General features: G+C 40.9%; 1 protein-coding gene across 1 annotated transcript in view; it reads right to left on the reverse strand.

Annotated features, from left to right (window-relative positions):
- Positions 1-374: 374 nt before the first annotated feature.
- The window catches only part of YTHDF2 (YTH N6-methyladenosine RNA binding protein F2), a 42,083-nt gene continuing 22,572 nt past the window's right edge, over positions 375-19,885 (reverse strand). The window contains exons 5-6 of the mRNA XM_075853412.1: positions 7,575-7,605; positions 375-1,621 (exon numbers count right to left, since the gene is read on the reverse strand). Of these exons, the coding sequence (XP_075709527.1) occupies positions 7,591-7,605 (15 nt within the window). The 3' untranslated portion in view covers positions 375-1,621; positions 7,575-7,590. The remainder of the gene's footprint in view (positions 1,622-7,574; positions 7,606-19,885) is intronic.

Consider the following 19,885-nt stretch of genomic DNA (forward strand, 5'->3'; position numbering starts at 1 on the left):
AAAATGTATTCCCAAGTACAATCCTAGCATTAGATGGTGAAAAAGCTCATAGTTTCAATCCTAGGCATGGATTTAGCTATTTTATAAAGCCAAACCGTCTTATTTTTACTAGTTAATCAACCATGAGTAATGAATTAAGGATCACTCAACCAGGGATGCCCAAATTAAACTAACCAACCCTCGTTCTCAACAATACTCTGGCGGGACATCACCATGCTCCATTTTTAATAACATTCGAGGACTTCCTCCAAGTCACTGGTTATATTTCTCAACAACCATACAGGATCAGCCATGTGTCACCGTTGCCCGATTAGAAAGTGCAAGCTATTGAAATACTAGGTTGAAGACATACAACAAAGTGTTTCCATAAGAAATTAATTTGGGTAAGCCACTTAAAAAGCAGAAACCCATTTAATATTCTGTTTGCCACACATGCTCTATGGCAAATAACATTCCTTAAACCATAAACTTTCCATCCTGGCTAACAAGTTTCTAACACTGAAGCTATATTTGAAACACTAACACTTCATGCAAGTCTTGGGTGAATTATTACTTTTTGTTGACATTCCCAATTATTTTTAAAACAAGACATATTTACCCCAATCTAATAATTCAAGAGGGAAAATGTAAGGTTGTTACCCTGAGCAGAACTATAGCCCACCAATGAAAGAAAAAAGCCACACCATATGATGAGGGCACTTAAACCCGATCATAAATGGAGTCATCCTGACGTACATACCGGTTCACAATATATATATTTTTATATAATAAAAAAAAAAAAAAAAAAAAAAAAAAAAAGAGACAATTATTTAAATGCTAGACTTCTTTCATCCAGAAGAAACAAAATTGATGTGTCTGCTGTCAACTGGTAAGTAATACACAAACACACACATACAGTATGAAACGAAGAAAAACCTCACATGGTCATTATTCCGCAGATAGTTTTGCCTAACCGTGCTCCTGCAGTATAACGGGAACATAAAGAAACAAGTGAAACATGCATCTACTGTTCACTCACTGAGTAAGGCTAGGACTATTTCAGGACCCCTTTTTGATGCTTTTTACTAAGCCAAATCCGGAAGTGGACCTAAGCAGAAGGGTATAAATGAAACACTGCAAAAAAGTGAACAGGCCTAATACACGGTAGTTGCATGTTTACATGGAGTGTGTATGTTCCCTACTAAAATGAATTAAACACACACACACATACATACATATATATATATACACACAAACAAACCATGTATGGTCAAAACACATATATACTGGATGCTTTCAGGGGGGACAAAAAAAAAAAAAAAAAGGAACAAGGCTTCTGCCACACTGTCAAAAAAAATAAAAATTAGTCTTCTGCCACCAAATATGCAAGACAGAAATAAATGAACGAAGGATTTTCCAAAAATAATAAGACTCCAGCCTCTGTGAGTAAAGAACAAATCCAATCAACCCAGCATTAAATCCAAGAATATCCTAATCCCTGAAATATTGTGAAGGGGGCACAATTCAGAGGCTTTAACCCCAAGTTTTTGTTTGTCCTTTAACACTGTCATCACACATTTGCTTGCTTAGTCCTTTCTGTTCCACAAAAGATAAAGAGAAGGAGAAATCCTGTTCGATAATCCTGAAAGAGGAAAATTGAAATCATCAGAACAATTTCTAAAACTGTGAACTTATAATTGAAAATCTCCATGTAAGCAACTCCATAAACGCAGCCACCCCCTCCCTGGATCCCTGCACAACAGTATCCCCATCCATAATATTCACTGGGTGAGCTTGAGCTGGTCATCTGTAAAGTGTCCTTCCATTCTGGAGGTAGGAACTGCATTATGAGCTACGGATGGGCACTATATTGACACGTTTGATATTGGATTGCAACAATATGGGTTATTGGAAATTCCTTACATTGCAGTAAATCAAGCTCTGCCAGGAAAACTCTTCCCAACTGGATATTCAGAAGGGCGCAGTTATGCATGTAGTGTAATTCCCCCTACACCATGTCTCCTTACCTGGCAAAGGACCTACACAGAGTATGTAGAGTACGTTAATGATTTAGCATACTACAACAGTGCACTGACTCTTGATGCCCACACAGGACAATTACAAACAACCCACTACCACCCATTAGATCATTTAAAGTCCGGCATGTCATTTTACAGGTAACCCGGCATGAGGATATTTTTGTTGTATGCCAAATAACTGGGATTTCTCATCCATTTTGTCCAAGATTAAGAGAGTGTGACTGTATATACAAATCTAAAAAACACACACACACACACACACACACACACACACACACACACACACACACTTTGAATTCAGTCTAGAGATCAGCTTTTGTTTTGTTTGGGCAGAACTAGAAAAATGAATGAAATACGATTAAAAGTACAAAAGATATGATCCAGGATTATAAAAGGATCAACAACTTTGCAATACTGATTTTGAGTTACAGCATGTATTATAGTACAGAGCTGTATTCACAATTCTCCTGGTTGTAACTAGAAACAGATGACAAGCTTACTATCAGACAGACCTTTACAGCTAAAAAGGGAAGGGGGTCACAATTTTTTTTTTTGTTTTATATATATATTATTGCTTTTAGTAGGTCATTAAAATACATTTTATTTATTTGTGTTGTACTTTTTTTCTTTTACTTCTCTATGGGGCTGCCATTTTTTTTTTCATCTCTGTATGTGTCGATTAATGACCCATACAACACAATAGAGAATGCGAACGGGAGCCGTTCCATTCACTATAGCGTACGCCGTCTGTGTGGGAACGGCGCATGCGCCGCTCCCACACAGACCAAATGGAAGGTCTTTGGCAGAGCGACATCCGGCGCCATTTTCATGTGGACCGAAAGCCGCAGCCGGACAGTAAGAGGACGACTTCCGGTCGTGGCTTCCGGCCATATGTTCAGACCGCAAGGACTAGGAGCGGAGGCGGCAGGTAAGTTATGTTCGTGTATGTTAGTGTTATACTGTGTGATTACCACTGTATCTAATCCTCCTACACTGTGCATTCGCTCAAAAAATGGCAGCACACAGTGTAGGAGGTTTGAACATTCAACCCCCTCCTTTCTCCTGACACTAGCCAGGATAAAGGAGGAGGGATTGTGTTAGGACACTAGAGCGAGTGTGTCTTCTCCAATTTTGCAGCATAAAGCAATGAGGTTGCTTTACCACATGCCAATGCTGCATTTTGGGAGTTGCTCCCTCTAGTGACCAGCACATGGAAAGGTTATAAATTAGAATCTAATTTATAATATTTCCTGACTTGTGAAAAAATTAAAACAATGTCTAATCATTTATATACTAACTGTTTAACTTTAAAAAAAAATAAAAAAAAATTCTAGAGACACATTCCCTTTAACTGAGGTCATATAGTGCATTCAGAAAGTTAGTTTTTCATGCATTAGGTTATTGTACAGCACGTAGTGCAAAGACTACAGCAGGGGTGGGGAATGTCCGGCCCGCAAGATCATTTGGTCCAGCCCGACCTCACTTGGACCGCGCTGCCGCCGCGTCATTCGCTACTTGGCTCAAGTATGGCGGTGGTGGTCTGAGTGAGGTCGGTACGTTCCAGCCCGAGAGTGGACCAGCCTGGTCACCTGACGTGAGGTCAGGTGACCGGACTGGTCCACTCCCAGGCTGACACAGTCCAGTCACCTGACCCCACGTCAGTGACCGGTCCACTCCTGTCACAGCATACCCCGACCTCACTCTGACAGCCGTGTTATTCCCCCCTTGGCTCTGTCCACCCTACTCACATTTAGGAGCAGGAGAAAAGCGGACGGTGCAAAGTATGGCAGTGGACGTCTGAGTGAGGTCGTTGCGTGCCGGTCCAAGAGTGGACCAGTCCAGTGACGCAAGGTCAGGTGACTGGACTGGTCCACTCCCGGGCCAGCACAGTCCCGTCACCTGACCTTACGTCAGTGACGGGAGGTCAGGTGACCGGACTAGTCCACTCCCCTCACCGCACGCCCTGGCCTCACGCCGACTGCTGCCGTGTCGCTCAGTCAGCCCTACTCGCTCACATTTAGGAGCAGGAGGAGGGCGGCAGTCTGAGCCAAGTATGGGGGCGGACTGAGAGGACAGTGCTTGCCGGCCCGGGAGTGGACCAGTCCAGTCACCTGAAGTGAGGTCAGGTAACGGAACTGGTCCACACCTGAGCCAGCATGCACTGACCTCCTCACTCAGACCGCCGCATACTCAATACTTGGCTCCCTCTGCCCTCACCTGCTCTAAAATTTAGAAACTTCGCTGAGGCATAAAGGTAGAAATTTAGCTGTAGTGTAGACCTAGGATAGGACCGGTCCTAAAAGCATGAAGTGAGGTCAGGTGACTAGAGGTTTTTTTTTCCATCAAGGACATTTATGACCATTCAACAGAATATGTCATCAATGTCCGATAGATGTGGGTCCCATCACTGGGACCCGCACCTAACTAGAACAGGGCCCCTAAGCCCCGTTCTACCGCTCTGTGCTCTGACGGACACATGTTATTTCCGACCATAAAGAAGAAATGTTTCCGTAAGTCCCATAGAACTGAATAGTAGTTACGGAAACCGCGTAACTCGCATGCTTCGCTGCTTCCTTAACTGCCAATCACTACTATGGGAATTATGGAAACTGCGTATTTTCTTCCTCATGGCCGGAAATCCGCCGAACACAGAGAGGTAGAATGGGGTTTAGGTGGCCCCGTTCTAGAGATAGGTACGGGTCCTAGAGGTGGGACCCGCATCTATCTGACATTTAAGACATATCCTGTGGAATCATCATAAATGTCCCTGATGGGAAAACCCCTTTAAGTAAGTCGAAACAACTTACTGCTGCGAGTGGTTCTTTTTTTAAACATACCATTGCAAAGAGTCGACTGTGCTACAGACCTGACCGACGAAGTAGCAACATCAATACTGGCTAACATCACACGCCTCACCAAAGAGCAGCAGTTCCAGCCATCACATTAGGGGTGAGCCAATTCAATGTTTGACCAAATATAGCAGGCTAATTTTTAAGTTGATAATTTTGTATGGCCCACGAATGATTTTATAAATATCCAAAATGGCCCTTGGCAGAAAAAAGGTTCGGCACCCCTGTACTACGGGCTTGTTGCAGACCTCAAACCAGCAAGCAATTCCCGTAGATGTCAGCTTGAATTGTGAATGCTGCTCTGTATAGAACTCAGGCTTATCTTGTGTTCCTAAATTACAGCCCGAGTTCACACCATGTTTTTTAACCACACAGTTGTGAGGCATACGGTTTTTTGTTTTTTTTTAACAAACAAAAAAAACAAACATACTGCCACAACAGGATGCCAATACAGTTGTATCCTGTTGCCATTGACTTCTATTGTAAGAAAAAATCATGGGGTAGATTTACTAGGACTGGCATTTTATATGCCAGTCTTCGTTCAAAAGCCACAGGAGTAAGATGAGACCAATTTTTAAATAGGCACACATCTCTTAATAAATTAGTTGCAACTTGTACGGTTCATTCACCAAAAGGTGAAATCTACGGCACCTACGCCCTTGTGAAGATTTACGCCAATTTGTCAGGCCACAAGTTGCCTCGCCCACTAGTTTTAAAAAAAATAAAAAAAAAAAAATTAAAAGGGTTATTCCCAAGATATACATTAATGCTCAAAGGCCTTTGATTCTAAAAATAAATCATATTTCTAAATACCTTCTGTTTTCTGTAGTGTAGCGTTTAGAAGTTATGTGCCCCTCGCAACTCCATCTCATGTAATTTGTTGTGGTGGTCATTCCTATGGAAATGTGAGCGCGCCTATCCTACGCCTGCACACTCTCACCATCACTTCACCCACCCCCTGGTCTTCATGATATTTATCATGGACTTCTTCAGGCATGTTTAGTGGGTCTGAAGCCATGGTTAGTTTATGCTGTTTATACTGAATGAGCACTCGATGGAGGCCTTTGGGGAGAGACCGATGCGGCCATGACTTGTTGATTATAGCAACATCGGGAGCGTGCATATAGGGCAAGCAGCGTTGTGTTTATTACAGCGCCACTTAAGGTGGAAGGTAAGATTACAATATAGACACTCCCATATTTCAGCAAATCTAGATGAACGAGTGATAGAAAAGATAAGCTCCTAGGAATATTTGCAGTAGAATAAATTGAATAAGGGAAATATTTATATTTATTAATATCTAAAACATTAAAAAAAAATATATGTAATAGTGAACTTGGGAATAACACTTTAAGATGGCTCCGGTCCAGAATAGCGGGCGAGCTGCAGTGCTGCTCCTATTCAAGTGAATAGGAGCAGAGCTGCAATTCTGCAGCACGGCCGCTATGCAGTGTACGGAGCCCTCCGCTTCAGACTACAAACTCTATATAGCCGGCGCCTGGAGGCAGCTGATCGGTGACCTATCCTGCAGATAGGTCATCAGTTGCTCGTGCCTGGACAACCGCTTTAAACTTCCCCATTTATCTGGATCCTGTTTTTTGACAAGACAGAAAAGTGCGGCTTGGTATGTTTTTCTGTGCTGTCAAAAAATAGTATTCAGGGGGGACGTGTGTGTGTGTGTGTGTGTGTGTGTGTATATATATATATTTTTTTATTTTTTTTTATTTTTATTTTATTTATATTTATTTTTTTACACACGCACTAGAAGTCAGTGGCAACGAGAAACAGGATCCACCTGTATAGGTATTTAGTGGAACGCTGTAGTAGCAGAAAAAAAAACGTATGTCTTAATTGTTCGGCAAAGACGTGGTGTGAACCTAGTGTGAGACAGTGACAGGTAAAGTCATTGAGGGAAGGTACATTTCCCCTAGAATCCTGTCATATGTATCCTAGGCTCCAGGGAATGAGTATTTTTTGCAATAGAAAGCCCTAGCCTTCCAATCTCGGCTTAAGGAAAAGCCGGAAAAAGGGCCTGGATTTGGATTGGGGAAGAGCAGTGCGGGTTCCCCAATCCCTAGTCCATCTCTGTTTGTAGGACAAGGCTGCTGCTCAATTAGCTGCACCTGCAGCCTGTATATAAAAAGGTGCAGACACAGTGTGTGTCAGTCTCACCCCTGACTCAGACCGGAGACTACCAAGTCTGGAGTAGCCTGTATTCTATGTGAGTAAAGACCTGTGTTACTTTGTGTCCAGTGCCTGGTAGGAAGGCACTTGGTATAGTTAGATAATATCTTGTTTAGTTAGTGCTCAGACGAGCAGGATTTATTTTGTATTTTGCCTTGTTCTACAAGAGGCTGTTTCTTTGACAAGAATAAAACACAGGCAAAAGCCCTGTTATAAACTTTAATGCACGGTGTCCCTGTCACTGGCTACTAAGAAACCGCTGTACCAACCTCTCCTGATGCTAAACCCTCACACTAGCTAAATAAAAGCAATTGCTTAACTGTTTATGCTTTATTCTGATTCATTCAATATGCAAACTGAAGATCAAATGGGGGAAATATGCTGTGAAAAGATCCACGGAACATTTAAAATGGTTTAAAAAGGCATCAGAAAGGTGTTATCAAGATTAAAACAGACAAAAGTCCTCATTGGACAATTCTAATACCATCATTCGTTTTTTTTGCTGTATAGGTCACAAGCTTACCGGATTCTTCGATGAACTAATTCTTAATCACCTAAAAGAAAAGAAAAAACGAGATGTCAACCTACGTAATACTAAGAACAAAGTCAATGTTGCTCTGCAAAAAATTATTATTGATGTTCAAGATTTTTTGAACCATTACAACACTCATTTAGTTGGCACTGAGAAGACATGCTAAGAGGTCATAGGGGAAATTGTGCAAACTGGTCTGTATGAATACTACCTCTATTTAAACCAGACCTATCAGACTTTAACCCCTTGGAGACACAGGCAATTTTGGCCTTGTGACATGTCAGATTTGAAAAAAATGGTCCGTGTCCACTTTACGCGGTAATAACTCTGTAATGGTTTTACTTATCCAAGTGATTCTGAGATTGTTTTCTCGTGACATATTGTACTTTGTTAGTGGAAATAGTTAGGTCCAGAATTATTTAGACAGTGACAAGTTTAGTGGCAAAAAAGTGGCATTTTATCTGATTACCAAAACATATTGAATATAGTTATATAATTAATATGTGCTAAGGCTATATTCACAGGACAGTGAAAAAAAATGTCCATTAACCCTTTCAAGACCGAGCTCATTTTGGCCTTCAGGACCAGACCCATTTTTTCAAATCTGACATGTGTCACTTTATGTGGTAATAACTCCGGAATGCTTTTGCCTATCCAAGCGATTCTGAGATTGTTTTCTCGTGACATATTGTACTTTATATTAGTGGAAAAATTTGGTCAATAAATTCATTGCTCATTCGTGAAAGACACCAAAATTTAGAGAAAATTCGCAAAAATTATGATTTTTCTAATTTTAAATGTATCTGCTTGTAAAACAGATAGTCATACCACACAAAATAGTTACTATTTCTCATATTCCATATGTCTACTTTATATTTGCATAGTTTTTTTTAACATTATTTAATTTTTCTAGGACGTTACAAGGCTTAGTACTTTACCAGATATTTCTCACATTTTCAAGAAAATTTCAAAACGCGATTTTTACAGGGACCAGTTCAGTTCTAAAGCGGCTTGGAGGGCCTTATGTACTAGATAGACCCCATAAATAACCCCATATTAAAAACTGCACCCTTAAAGTATTCAAAACAGCATTCAGAAAGTTTCTTAACCCTTTAGGTGTTTCACAGGAATTAAAGCAATGTAGAGGGGAAATATTTTTTTTTGCTGCAATTTCTTTGTAATACATTTTTTTCTCTAACACAGAAGGTTTTACCAGAGAAACGCAACACAATATTTATTGCCCAGATTCTGCAGTTTTTAGAAATATCCCACATGTGGCCCTAGTGTGATAATGGACTGAAATACCGGCATCAGAAGCAAAGGAGCACCTAGTGGATTTTGTGGCCTCCTTTTTTTAGAATACATTTTAGGCACCATGTTGGGTTTGAAGAGGTCTTGTAGTGCCAAAACAGTGGAAATCCCCCAAAAGTGACACGGTTTTAGAAACTGCACCCCTCAAGGAATTTATCTAGGTGTATAGTTAGCATCTTGACCCCACAGGTCTTCTGCTATATTTATTGGAGTTTGCCTGTGAAAGTGAAAATCTACTTTTTTTCTGAAAATATATATATTAGAAAAAAAAAAAAAAGAAGATATTTGCAAGGAATAAAGAATAAAAAGCACCCCAAAACTTGTAAAGCTACTTCTCCCGATTACAGCAATACCCCATATGTGGTACTAAACTGCTGTTTGGACCCACGGCAGAACTCAGAAGGGAAGGAGCGCCATTTGGAATTTGAAGCGCAGATTTTGCTGGATTGGTTTTCAGTGCCATGTCGCGTTTGCAAGACGGTGGAAACCCCCCAAAAGTGACCCCATTTTGTAGACTACACCCCCCAAGGAATTTCTTGGGGTATAGTTAGCATTTTGACCCCACAGTTTTTTTGCTGAATTTAGTGGAATTTGGCCGTGAAAATGAAAATCTACTTTTTTCTGAAAAAACATAGAAATGTTTAATTTTTACAATGAATAAAGGAGAAAAATCACCCCAAAATTTGTAAAGCAATTTGTCCTGATTACAGCAATACGCCATATGTGGTAATAAACTGCTGTTTGGACCCACGGCAAGACTCAGAAGGGAAGGAACAATATTTGGCTTTTGGAGCTCAAATTTAGCTGGAATGGTTTTCGGGTGTCATGTCGCATTTGCAAAGTCCCTGAGGTACCAAAACAGTGGAAACCTCCCAAAAGTCCCTTTAGGGGACTGGAACGAGCGATCATTAGGTCGCTGGTACAATACACTGCAGTACTAATGTATTGCAGTATATCATCATTTTTACAGGCTCGTGTAACAGCGCGATCGCTGTTCCTGTCCATTAGTCCCGGGTTTCAGCTGTAATACACAGCAGACACCTGCAGAATATGGCGCGGGCGCATGAGCCCACTCCATATATAACCCCCCGCACCACGACATGCTATTAAGTCGTGGTGCGCAAAGGCGTTAACGTGCAGTGGATGGTGCAAAGTGAAAATTAAAATTTTCCACTGATATGCCATTTTAACGCACAATATGTTGTGCCCAGTTTGTGCCACTGAAGACAAATACCTCATACAATGTTGAGCGTGTTCTCCCGGATATAAAATATCATATGTGGACGTAAGCTGGTGTTTGGGCACGCTGTGGGGCTCCCTGTATAGGATGCCACACAGACAACCCTGTATAGGATGCCACACACCCTCCCTGTATATGCCACACATGAATGCCCTACATACTCACCGATACAGCGCGGTCTTCACGGAATCTGCGGCGACGCGATGACACTCACCGATGCAGCTAGTCTTCACGCGTCATAACGTCACCTTCGCAGAACCCGGGAAGACGAGAGACCATACCTGAAAAGGTCGGCGCTGCATCGGTGTCATCGCGTCGCAGATACCCATCAAGGGAACTAGTAGTTCCCTTGCCAATCCCAAAAGTCTCAGATCCGTTTTTAACGGTTGTTACATGAATTGACAGTCGTTAAAAACGGATCCATTGACATGTATGGAGGCAGTCAGGCCGTGAAAACGGCCAAAAATAGGTCTTCCTACTTTTTGACGCCCACTATTCACGGGCCGTTAATAAAACGGCCGTGTGAATACACCCATAGAACATCATTGTTCTGAAGACGGCCGTCAAACGGCCGTTTTTCACGGTCGTGTGAATAAGGCCTTAAAGCTTTTCCACTACTTTTTCTTTTTTTAAATCATTGGAACGCTGCTGCCTTGTAATTTTGTCCCCCGACTATAGTTTAAACATTCATTTAAATCAGGTTTTCGCTGTATTGTTTATATAGTGGTTTGTTTACAATATTTTGCGCATGCGCAATGAAAGCTGTTTCATTGCGCAAGTTGCATTAAAAGTCTGTACATTGAACCTGTGTTCGAGGCATCCTAAGCCTCCTCAATACCGGTCCCGTTCTTTTAGTGCTCGCATTGAGACGTAATCCATTTTATTTTCATTCATGTTATCCCTCCGTGCCCGCGCGCCCCTGTAAAGATGGTATCTACAGTGATAATGGCACTGAGAAAGAACGTTCATGTTATTCCTCAGTGCCATTATCACTGTAGATACCATCTTTGCTGGGTGCGCGGGCACTGAGGGATAACATGGATGAAAATAAAACAGTGCTCGCATTAAGAGGTAATCTAAGAAAGAACGGGGCGGGTATTGAGGAGGTTGAGGATGCCTTGAACACAGGCGCAATGTACAGACTTTTAATGCAACTTGCTGCTTTCATTGCGCATGTGCAAAATATTTAAATATTAAGACTCAGCAGGTTAAGTTACAAGGTAAGTGCCACTAGCAAGTGTCTGAGCACCTCTACTATGTATTTATATCATAGCAAGCTTCATTAATACTAGAAAACTTGAAGAAAAAGAAGCCATTGCGCCACAAGTATAATGAGAAATTACAAATTTTATTAGGACATACAACATAAAATGACATGTATATAAAATTCAAAGGGATCTAAAAAAGGAACAGTGTGGTTGCTTCACATGAATTAAATCTAGGGTGTCCTGCGACAGAGAATTCCCTGGCACTGGTATGTGCCTAACAAAGGCCAAAAAATCAAAATGTCTAAATAGTGTATTATAGACATGTTAACAGCCTATCGGTAATAATGCAGATACAGTTTAAGGGAAACATAGGGTACATCACGTAAGTATATGTTCAGGAGTGCCCAGAATCAGAAAGTTGCATAACCAATACTGCCATAGTAGAAGATGGATGAAAAGAAAGAGGTCAAAGTCAGGCCAACAGGCCAAAAAGGAAAGTGTCAGCTGTCCAAAGCGTATATAGATCCAAGGGATCTGCTTTAAACACAATGGGTGTTGTAGCAAGCTTACCCATCGAGATGAATGTATAGGTGGCCCCACACCTATATGATGGTACTATCCCCTAAGGAAGCCAGATTGGCGAAACGCGCGTCAGGGCGCTACCATTTCGGGCCGCAGTGTGGGGCCACCTATACATTCATCTCGATGGATAAGCTTGCTACAACACCCATTGTGTTTAAAGCAGATCCTTTGGATCTATATACGCTTTGGACACCTGACACTTTCCGTTTTGGCCTGACTTTGACCTCTTTCTTTTCATCCATCTTCTACTATGGCAGTATTGGTTATGCAACTTTCTGATTCTGGGCACTCATGAACATATACTTACGTGATGTACCCTATGTTTCCCTTAAACTGTATCTGCATTATTACCGATAGGCTGTTAACATGTCTATAATACACTATTTAGACATTTTGATTTTTTGGCCTTTGTGAGGCACATACCAGTGCCAGGGAATTCTCTGTCGCAGGACACCCTAGATTTAATTCATATGAAGCAACCACACTGTTCCTTTTTTAGATCCCTTTGAATTTTATATACATGTCATTTTATGTTGTATGTCCTAATAAAATTTGTAATTTCTCATACTTGTGGCGCAATGGCTTCTTTTTCTTCAAGTTTTCTATGTGCAAAATATTGTAAAGAAACCACTATATAAACAACACAGCGTAAAGCTGATTTAAATAAATAGAATATAGAAATTGCTTTCAATGCGCATAATATTGTAGGTTACAGCAGATGCGTCAGCGCAAGGGGAAGAAGACGTTATTCAGAAGAGAAGCAGGAAGACCGGAAGAGGAGCTCGTCCAGATTCAAGAAGACCGAACGAAACGTCAGCGGAAGAGCAACTTTCCAACGGTGGCGGAATCACGTGACACTAGACGGAATTAGAATACCTCTGCAACTTTGAAACGGTAAGTATATTTAAAAAAATACTTAAATATTTAATAGGTATTGCTGGATTGTTTTTCAAAAGTGGACAACCCCTTTAAAGTGCAGACTCAGCTTTAATTTGAGTGTATTCACATCCTAATTTGAGGAAGCGTTTAGGAATTACTGCTCTAATACGTAGCTGCCTCTTTTTCAAGAGACCAAAAGGTAATTGGACAATTACCTCAAAAGCTATTAATGGGCTGCATGGCCTTTCCCCCGTCAATCCATCATCAATTAAACAGGTAAAAGGTCTGCAGTTGATTCCAGGTGTGGCATTTGCAAGCTGTTGCTGTGAACCCACAACATAAGGTCAAAAGGATCTCTTAATGCAAGTGAAACAGACCATCGCTAGGCTGAAAAAAATTAAGAAATCCATCAGAGAGATAGCACAAATGTTAGGCGTGGCCAAATCAACAGTTTGGTACATTCTTGGGAGCGGCATGGACGTCCACAGAAGGCAACAGTGGTGGAAGATCGCAGAATCCTTTCCATGGTGAAGAAAAATCCCTTCACAACATCTACCCAAGTGAAGAACACTCTCCTGGAAGTAGGTGTTTCATTATCTAAGCCTACCATAAAGAGAAGATTTCATGAGAGCAAATACAGAGGGTTCACCAAAAGGTGCAAACCATTAATCAGCCTCAAAAATAGAAAGGCCAGATTAGACTTTGCCAAACAACATCTAAAGAAGCCAGCCCTGTTCTGGAACAGCATGAAACTAAGATCAACCTGTACCAGAATGATGGGAGGAAGTAAGTATGGAGAAGGCTTGGAACGGCTCATGATCCAAAGCACACCACATCCTCTGTAAAACATGGTGGAGGCAGTGTGATGGCATGGGCATGCATGCTGCCAAAGGCACTGGGTCACTAGTATTTATTGATGGTGTAGTTATTAGTTAACATTTCCCCATATGTCTACTTTATACTGGCATAATTTTTGAACTTCCTTTTATTTTTCCAAGAACGTTACAAGGCTTATAAAAGATACTTTTACACTGGCCAATCAGCAAGACAACTCATGGATCGACGCTCGTTTGCTCCTTTCACAAGGCTAGTATGGGGACGAGCGCTCGTTACTATGATTGCACGTCCCTATACATTTCTATCGTGTCGGCAGCACGTCTCCCGGTTTACAATTTGAGATGTGCTGCCGACAACAAAAATATTTTGAGCATTTAAAACGAAACGATCAGCCGATGAACTAGCGTTTTCGCTGAACGCTCGTTTGCCCGATATTTTTATTCTTGAACTCAGAAGGTTGTACCAGGGAAACACAAATCACTGTTTATTGCCCAGATTATGCAATTTAGAAATATTACGCATGTCAAAAGCGATCGCTGCATTTAAGGTGTTTGCTGCTTGCCACCCCAGCACCGAAATTGCCGTGGTGCCGGTGGCTGCAATGGCAACCAGAGGCCTAATACTGGCCTCGAGGTCTACCTAATATGGAAGCCTACCAGGCCCCACCCAGAGGCAGGGCCTAAAAGGCTTCCATAGCCGATGGCAAGATGGCACCGGCTCAGGAGCTGAGTCGGCATCATCAGCGATGGACGTCATCTGTATGTTACAGCTGACACCCTCCAATAACGGAATGGAATAGAGCTAGCTCCGGTCCCTGCCATTAATTCCTTAGATGCAGCAATCGAAAACTATTGCTGCATCTTAGTGGTTGGTCGCAAATAGTCAGCCTTGCATGCGATTACAGGGCTGCCTAACAATGGCCTCCTGCTCTGCCGTTACGGAAGCCAGTTAGGCCTCGCCCGGAGGCAAAGCCTAATCGGCTTCCGGTCAGTCGCTACTGGGACTAAAGCAAAGTGTAAAACAAATAAAATAATTATTGTAAAAATAAAAAAGTTTCAAGTATCGCCCTTTTCCCCTTATCAAGTCCTTTAGTATTGAAAACAATAAATAAACCATACATACTTGGTATCACCACGACCGTAACAGCCTGAACTATAAAAATATTGTTATTTATTCCACGCGGTAACGGAGTAAAAAACCCCCGTAGAAAACAGTGGCAGAATTTTTTTGGGTTACTTTGCCCTACAAAAATTGGAATAAAGTGACCAAAAAGTTGCATGTATCCAAAAATTGTACCAATAAACACTATAGCTCGACTCGCAAAACACAAGCCCTCAGACAGCTCCTTCGACTAAAAAGTTATGGTTCGCACAACATGGCGACAGAAAAAACACATTCTTTTTACAAAAGTAATTATATTGTGCAAATGGTTGTAAAACTATTGCTTCACAGAGTAACACACATCTATGGATTATTTTATTGTGGTTTTCTTACCCCATTATTATACCACCTGACTATGCCCCTGATGTACTTTGCCCAGCTTACATGTACCCCCCCATTATAATTGAAAAAACAAAACAAAAACTACTAAGCAAAATCCACATGGCGCTCCCTTCCCTTATGAGCCCTACAGTGTGGCCAAACAGCTGTTTACTTCCACATATATGGCATCGCCATACCCTGGGGGGGGGGGGGGTGTGGCACAACACATTTGCAACTGAAATGGCATATCTAGGGAAAAATTATCATTTTTACTTTGCACCATCCGCAGCGCATTCATTTATGGAAAATACCTGTGGGGTGAAAATGCGCACTACACCCCTTAATGAATGCCTTGAGGGGTGTAGTTTTCAAAATGGGGTCGTTTTGTTTTTCACATCAGAGCCTCTGCAATTGTGAACCATTGCTTTGTAAATCGCCAAATTAGGCCTCAATTTCGCATGGTACTCTTTCACTCCTGAGCCCCGTCGATCATCCAGGCAAAAGATTAGGGCCACATGTAGGGTGTTTCTAAAACCGGGAGAAACAGCATAATAATTAGAGAACTGTCTTGTTATGGTGGCACAAGCTGGGCACCACATATTGGCATGTATATGAAAAAAATCCCATATTCACTCTGCAACATCAAGTGCACACTAAATTCTGGAAAACGCCTGCGGAGTTATCATGCTCTTTACACCGCTAGGTGAATACCTAAGCCAAAGGGAGAAATTGCTTTACAAATCTTGGTTCTTTTTCTCCCTTATTTGTTGAGGAAATGAAAAGTTTGGAGCTAAAGCTACGTCTTATTGAAGAAAAAGTATAATAAAATGTATGAAACACCTGTGGGGTCAAAATGCTCACTAAACCATAAGGCCGGATTTACACGAGCGTGTGCGTTTCACGCGCGTAAAAGGTACTTAACAGCTCTGTGTGTCAGCAGCGTATGATGCGCGGCTGCGTGATTTTCGCGCAGCAGCCATTGTTATGACACTCTGTAGGTTTGTAAACAGAAAAGCATGTGGTGCTTTTCTATTTTCAGTCATAGTTTTTACTGACTTCAATGGGTGCGTGATGCACTAACAACGCACAAATTTTGGACATGTCGTGAGTTTTACGCAGCGGACACACGCTGTGCGAAACTCACGGACAGTCTGCACAGCCCCATAGACTAACTAAATCACGCTCGTTGCACGGACGTATATCACGTTAGTCAGTGCATGGGACGATTCTTTTACACAACAATCCATCTACTTAATTAAGGGTAGCCTCACTATACCATTTTGGCACCTTTTTAAAAATTTTAATAACAGCAAAAATTTGGTCGTTAGACTAGATCATACACATTGGTTTACACCAAAACCAGCCAGTCACTACTTGTCCATTATGTTTGAATAAGAATGGTTTTGTATACATTTTTATCTTTTTTTCACTCTGGTCGTTAATAGATCAGTTTTTTTTATCTAAACATGCAGTACTATGCTTGGTTTTATTATATATATATATATATATATATATATATATATATATATATATATATATATATATATATATATATATACACACATACATACACACACACACACATTTATTTTTTACCGTTTATAATCTGAAATACTTATGTATACGTGAATGTATCCTTCCAATATGTTCAATATTTATGTATTTGTAGAGAAAGACAGTTGTGATGACAAGGTAAACAGCCGTCATTACAATAGTGTATTTATTGTTCACCTGCATACGATCAGGAGAAGCTAGGACTTGACATTACCTTTTGATCTAGACTGACCTTTGGGGTTAACTCAGTCCGCCCTTCATGTTTGTTAATCAGGCGTAAGTACCATCCAGGAAAAAACGCTTGTCATCAATTTTTTCTCCGGTCTTTCTTTGTAGAAAATTATGCCTGTTTCTTGTGGAGCACTGTATGTACCTGAGGAAGGGACCTGTCCGGTCCTGAAACGCGTAGTATCTATTACAAATAAAGCCTACTATAACATACTCTGTTTTGAATATCTACCTGTCAGGCGCCGTGTCCCGAATACTGCATTTTTTTCCCCTTCAAATCCTGTGTTTCGTAAATAGAATCATGTTTGGGTAGTTTCCACTGTACTGGTACCTTAGGGGCTTTGCAAAAGTGACATGGTGCAAAGAAACCAATCCAGCAAAATCTGTGCTCCAAAAGTCAAATGGCGCTCCTTCTCTTCTGAGCTTTTGTCGTGTGCCCAAACAGCAGTTTATGACCACATATGGGGTATTTCCGTACTCCAGAGAAGTTGCTTTACAAATTTTAGGGGGCTTTTTCTTCTTTATTCCTTGTGGACATTGTTTTGTTGTTTGTTTTTTTTAGCTAAAACGACATCTTATTGGAAAAAATAAAAAAAAAAATATATATACATTTCATTTTCATGTCCAAATTCTAATAAAACCTATATAATCCCTGTGGGGTCAAAATGCTCACTACTACACGCCTAGGTGAATTCCTTGTGGGTTGTCGTTTTCAAAATGGGATCTTTTTGGGGGAGTTTCCTTTGTTTTGGCATCACAAGACCTCCTCAAACCTGACATGGTGCCTAAACTAAAATACAATCTAATTAAAAGAAGGCAGCAAAATCCACTAGGTGCAATTTTGCTTCGGAGGCCGATGCTTCAGTCTATTAGCACACTAGGGCAACGTGTGGGATATTTCTAAAAACTGCAGAATCTGGACAACAAATATTTAGTTGGGTTTCTCTGGTAAAACCTTCTGCGTTACAGAAAAAAATTGATTAAATATGAATTTTTGCAAAAAAATAAAGTTTGTACATTTCACCTCTACGTTGCTTTCATTCTCGTGAAACACCTATAGGGTTACAAAACTTTCTAAATGCGCTTTTGAATACTTTGAGGGGTACAGTCTTTAAAATGAGGTGACTTATGGGGGTTTGTATTGTATAGACCCCTCAAAGCCACTTCACAACTGAACTGGTCCCTGTAAAAAATAGCCTTTTGAAATTTTCTTGAAAATCAGAGAAATTTCTGCTAAAGTTTGAAGTCTTGTAACGTCCTACAAAAATAAAAGGATGTTCAAAACACGATGCCAATCTCAAGTAGACATATGGGAAATGTTAATTTGCAACTATTTTGAGTCTGTTTTACATGTAGATATTTAAATTTAGAAAAATGCAAATTTTTTGCAATTGTTCGCTACATTTTGGTATTTTTCACAATTAAATACTGAATGGATCTACCAAATTTTACCACTAACAAAAGTACAATGTGTCACAAGAAAACCTCAGAATTGCTTGGATAGGTAAAAGCATTCCAAATTTATTACCACATAACGTGACACTGTGAGGAAGGTCAAAAGTGGCTGCGGCGGGAAGGAGTTAAGGGGTATAGTGAGCATTTTGACCCCACAGTTTTTTTTATTAGGAATTAATGCGCAGAAGATGGTGCAAAGCAAAAATTCTTTTTTTCCAGATATGTAATTTCAGTGCCCAATATGTGGTGCCCAGCTTGTGCCACTATGAAGACACATCTCTCTAATTTTTATTCCCCGATTCCTGGCTTTAGATACACCCTACACGTGGTCCTAATATTTTGCCTGGACATACGACATGGTTCAGGAGTGAATAAGAACCATGCGCATTGGAGTTCATTTCGGCGATTTACACAGCATTGACCTAAAATTGCAGGGCACTGAGGTAAAATAGTAAATCAAACCCCCAAGAAGCAACACCATTTTGGAAACTACACCCCTCAAGGCATTATTCAAGTAGGGTAGTGAGTATTCTCTCTCCCCAGGTGTTTTGTACCAAGAATTAATGTGCAGCAGATGGTGCAAAGTGAAAATTGGAATTTTACACTGATGCCATTTTAGTGCACAATAGGTTATGCCCGGTTTATGCCACTGAAAATAAATATCTAATAAACTGTTAAGCGGGTTCTCCCAGGTACAGTAATGACATATGTAGACGCAAACTGATGTTTGGGCACACTATAGGGTTCAGAAGGGACGTAGCGCCATTTGGTTTTTGGAGCGCAGTAACGTAATCAAAAAAAGTGATTCTGGCATTTTTTATGGCGATCACTGTGGGGGGAAAATTACATTAACATTTTATAGTTCGGGTCTCTATGGACGTAGCAATACCAAATGTGTACTTTTTTTTTTTTTAAATGTTTTCTGATTTTTTTCTATAAGAAAATGACTTAAGGGAAAATGTTTTTTTTGTTTTTTTAAACTTTAATTTTTATACATTTTTATGAACGGAACTTTTTTTTTGTGCCAGTAGGAAACGAAGCCCTGATCGCTGATCTAATACACTGCACTACCTGCATAGTGCAGTGTATTAGAGCGGTCAGTTACACACTGACAGAAAGCCTACAAGGCCATTGTTAGGCCTCCGGTTGCCATAGCAACCATCAGCACCCCCGTGATCGCCCCTACAAGCCACAGATGCCGGGGTCGCAAATGACTGCGGCACCCAAGGGGTTAATTTTCGGTCCGGTCCCCGCCGTTATCAGAGTGTCAGCTGTAATATATAGCCAACACCCGCTGGTTCTTGAGCAGGCTCAGCTTCTCTTCTCCATCACGGTCACGTACAGTAATGTGACAATGCACTTCACGGGAGCGGCCAAACTGTACATGGTCACCAAGGGGTTAAATTTGTATTAATAGTGGTCACAAGGAAGGGATTTAAAGCGAGGATTTATTTTTTTTTGGGGGGGGGGGGGGGGGAGGGTTTATATTCATGTTCTATCTTTAGGTTAGGTCATCAATTGGTGTG

Source organism: Rhinoderma darwinii, chromosome 2, assembly GCF_050947455.1.
Source record: "Rhinoderma darwinii isolate aRhiDar2 chromosome 2, aRhiDar2.hap1, whole genome shotgun sequence".
NCBI classification, from domain to species: domain Eukaryota; kingdom Metazoa; phylum Chordata; class Amphibia; order Anura; family Rhinodermatidae; genus Rhinoderma; species Rhinoderma darwinii.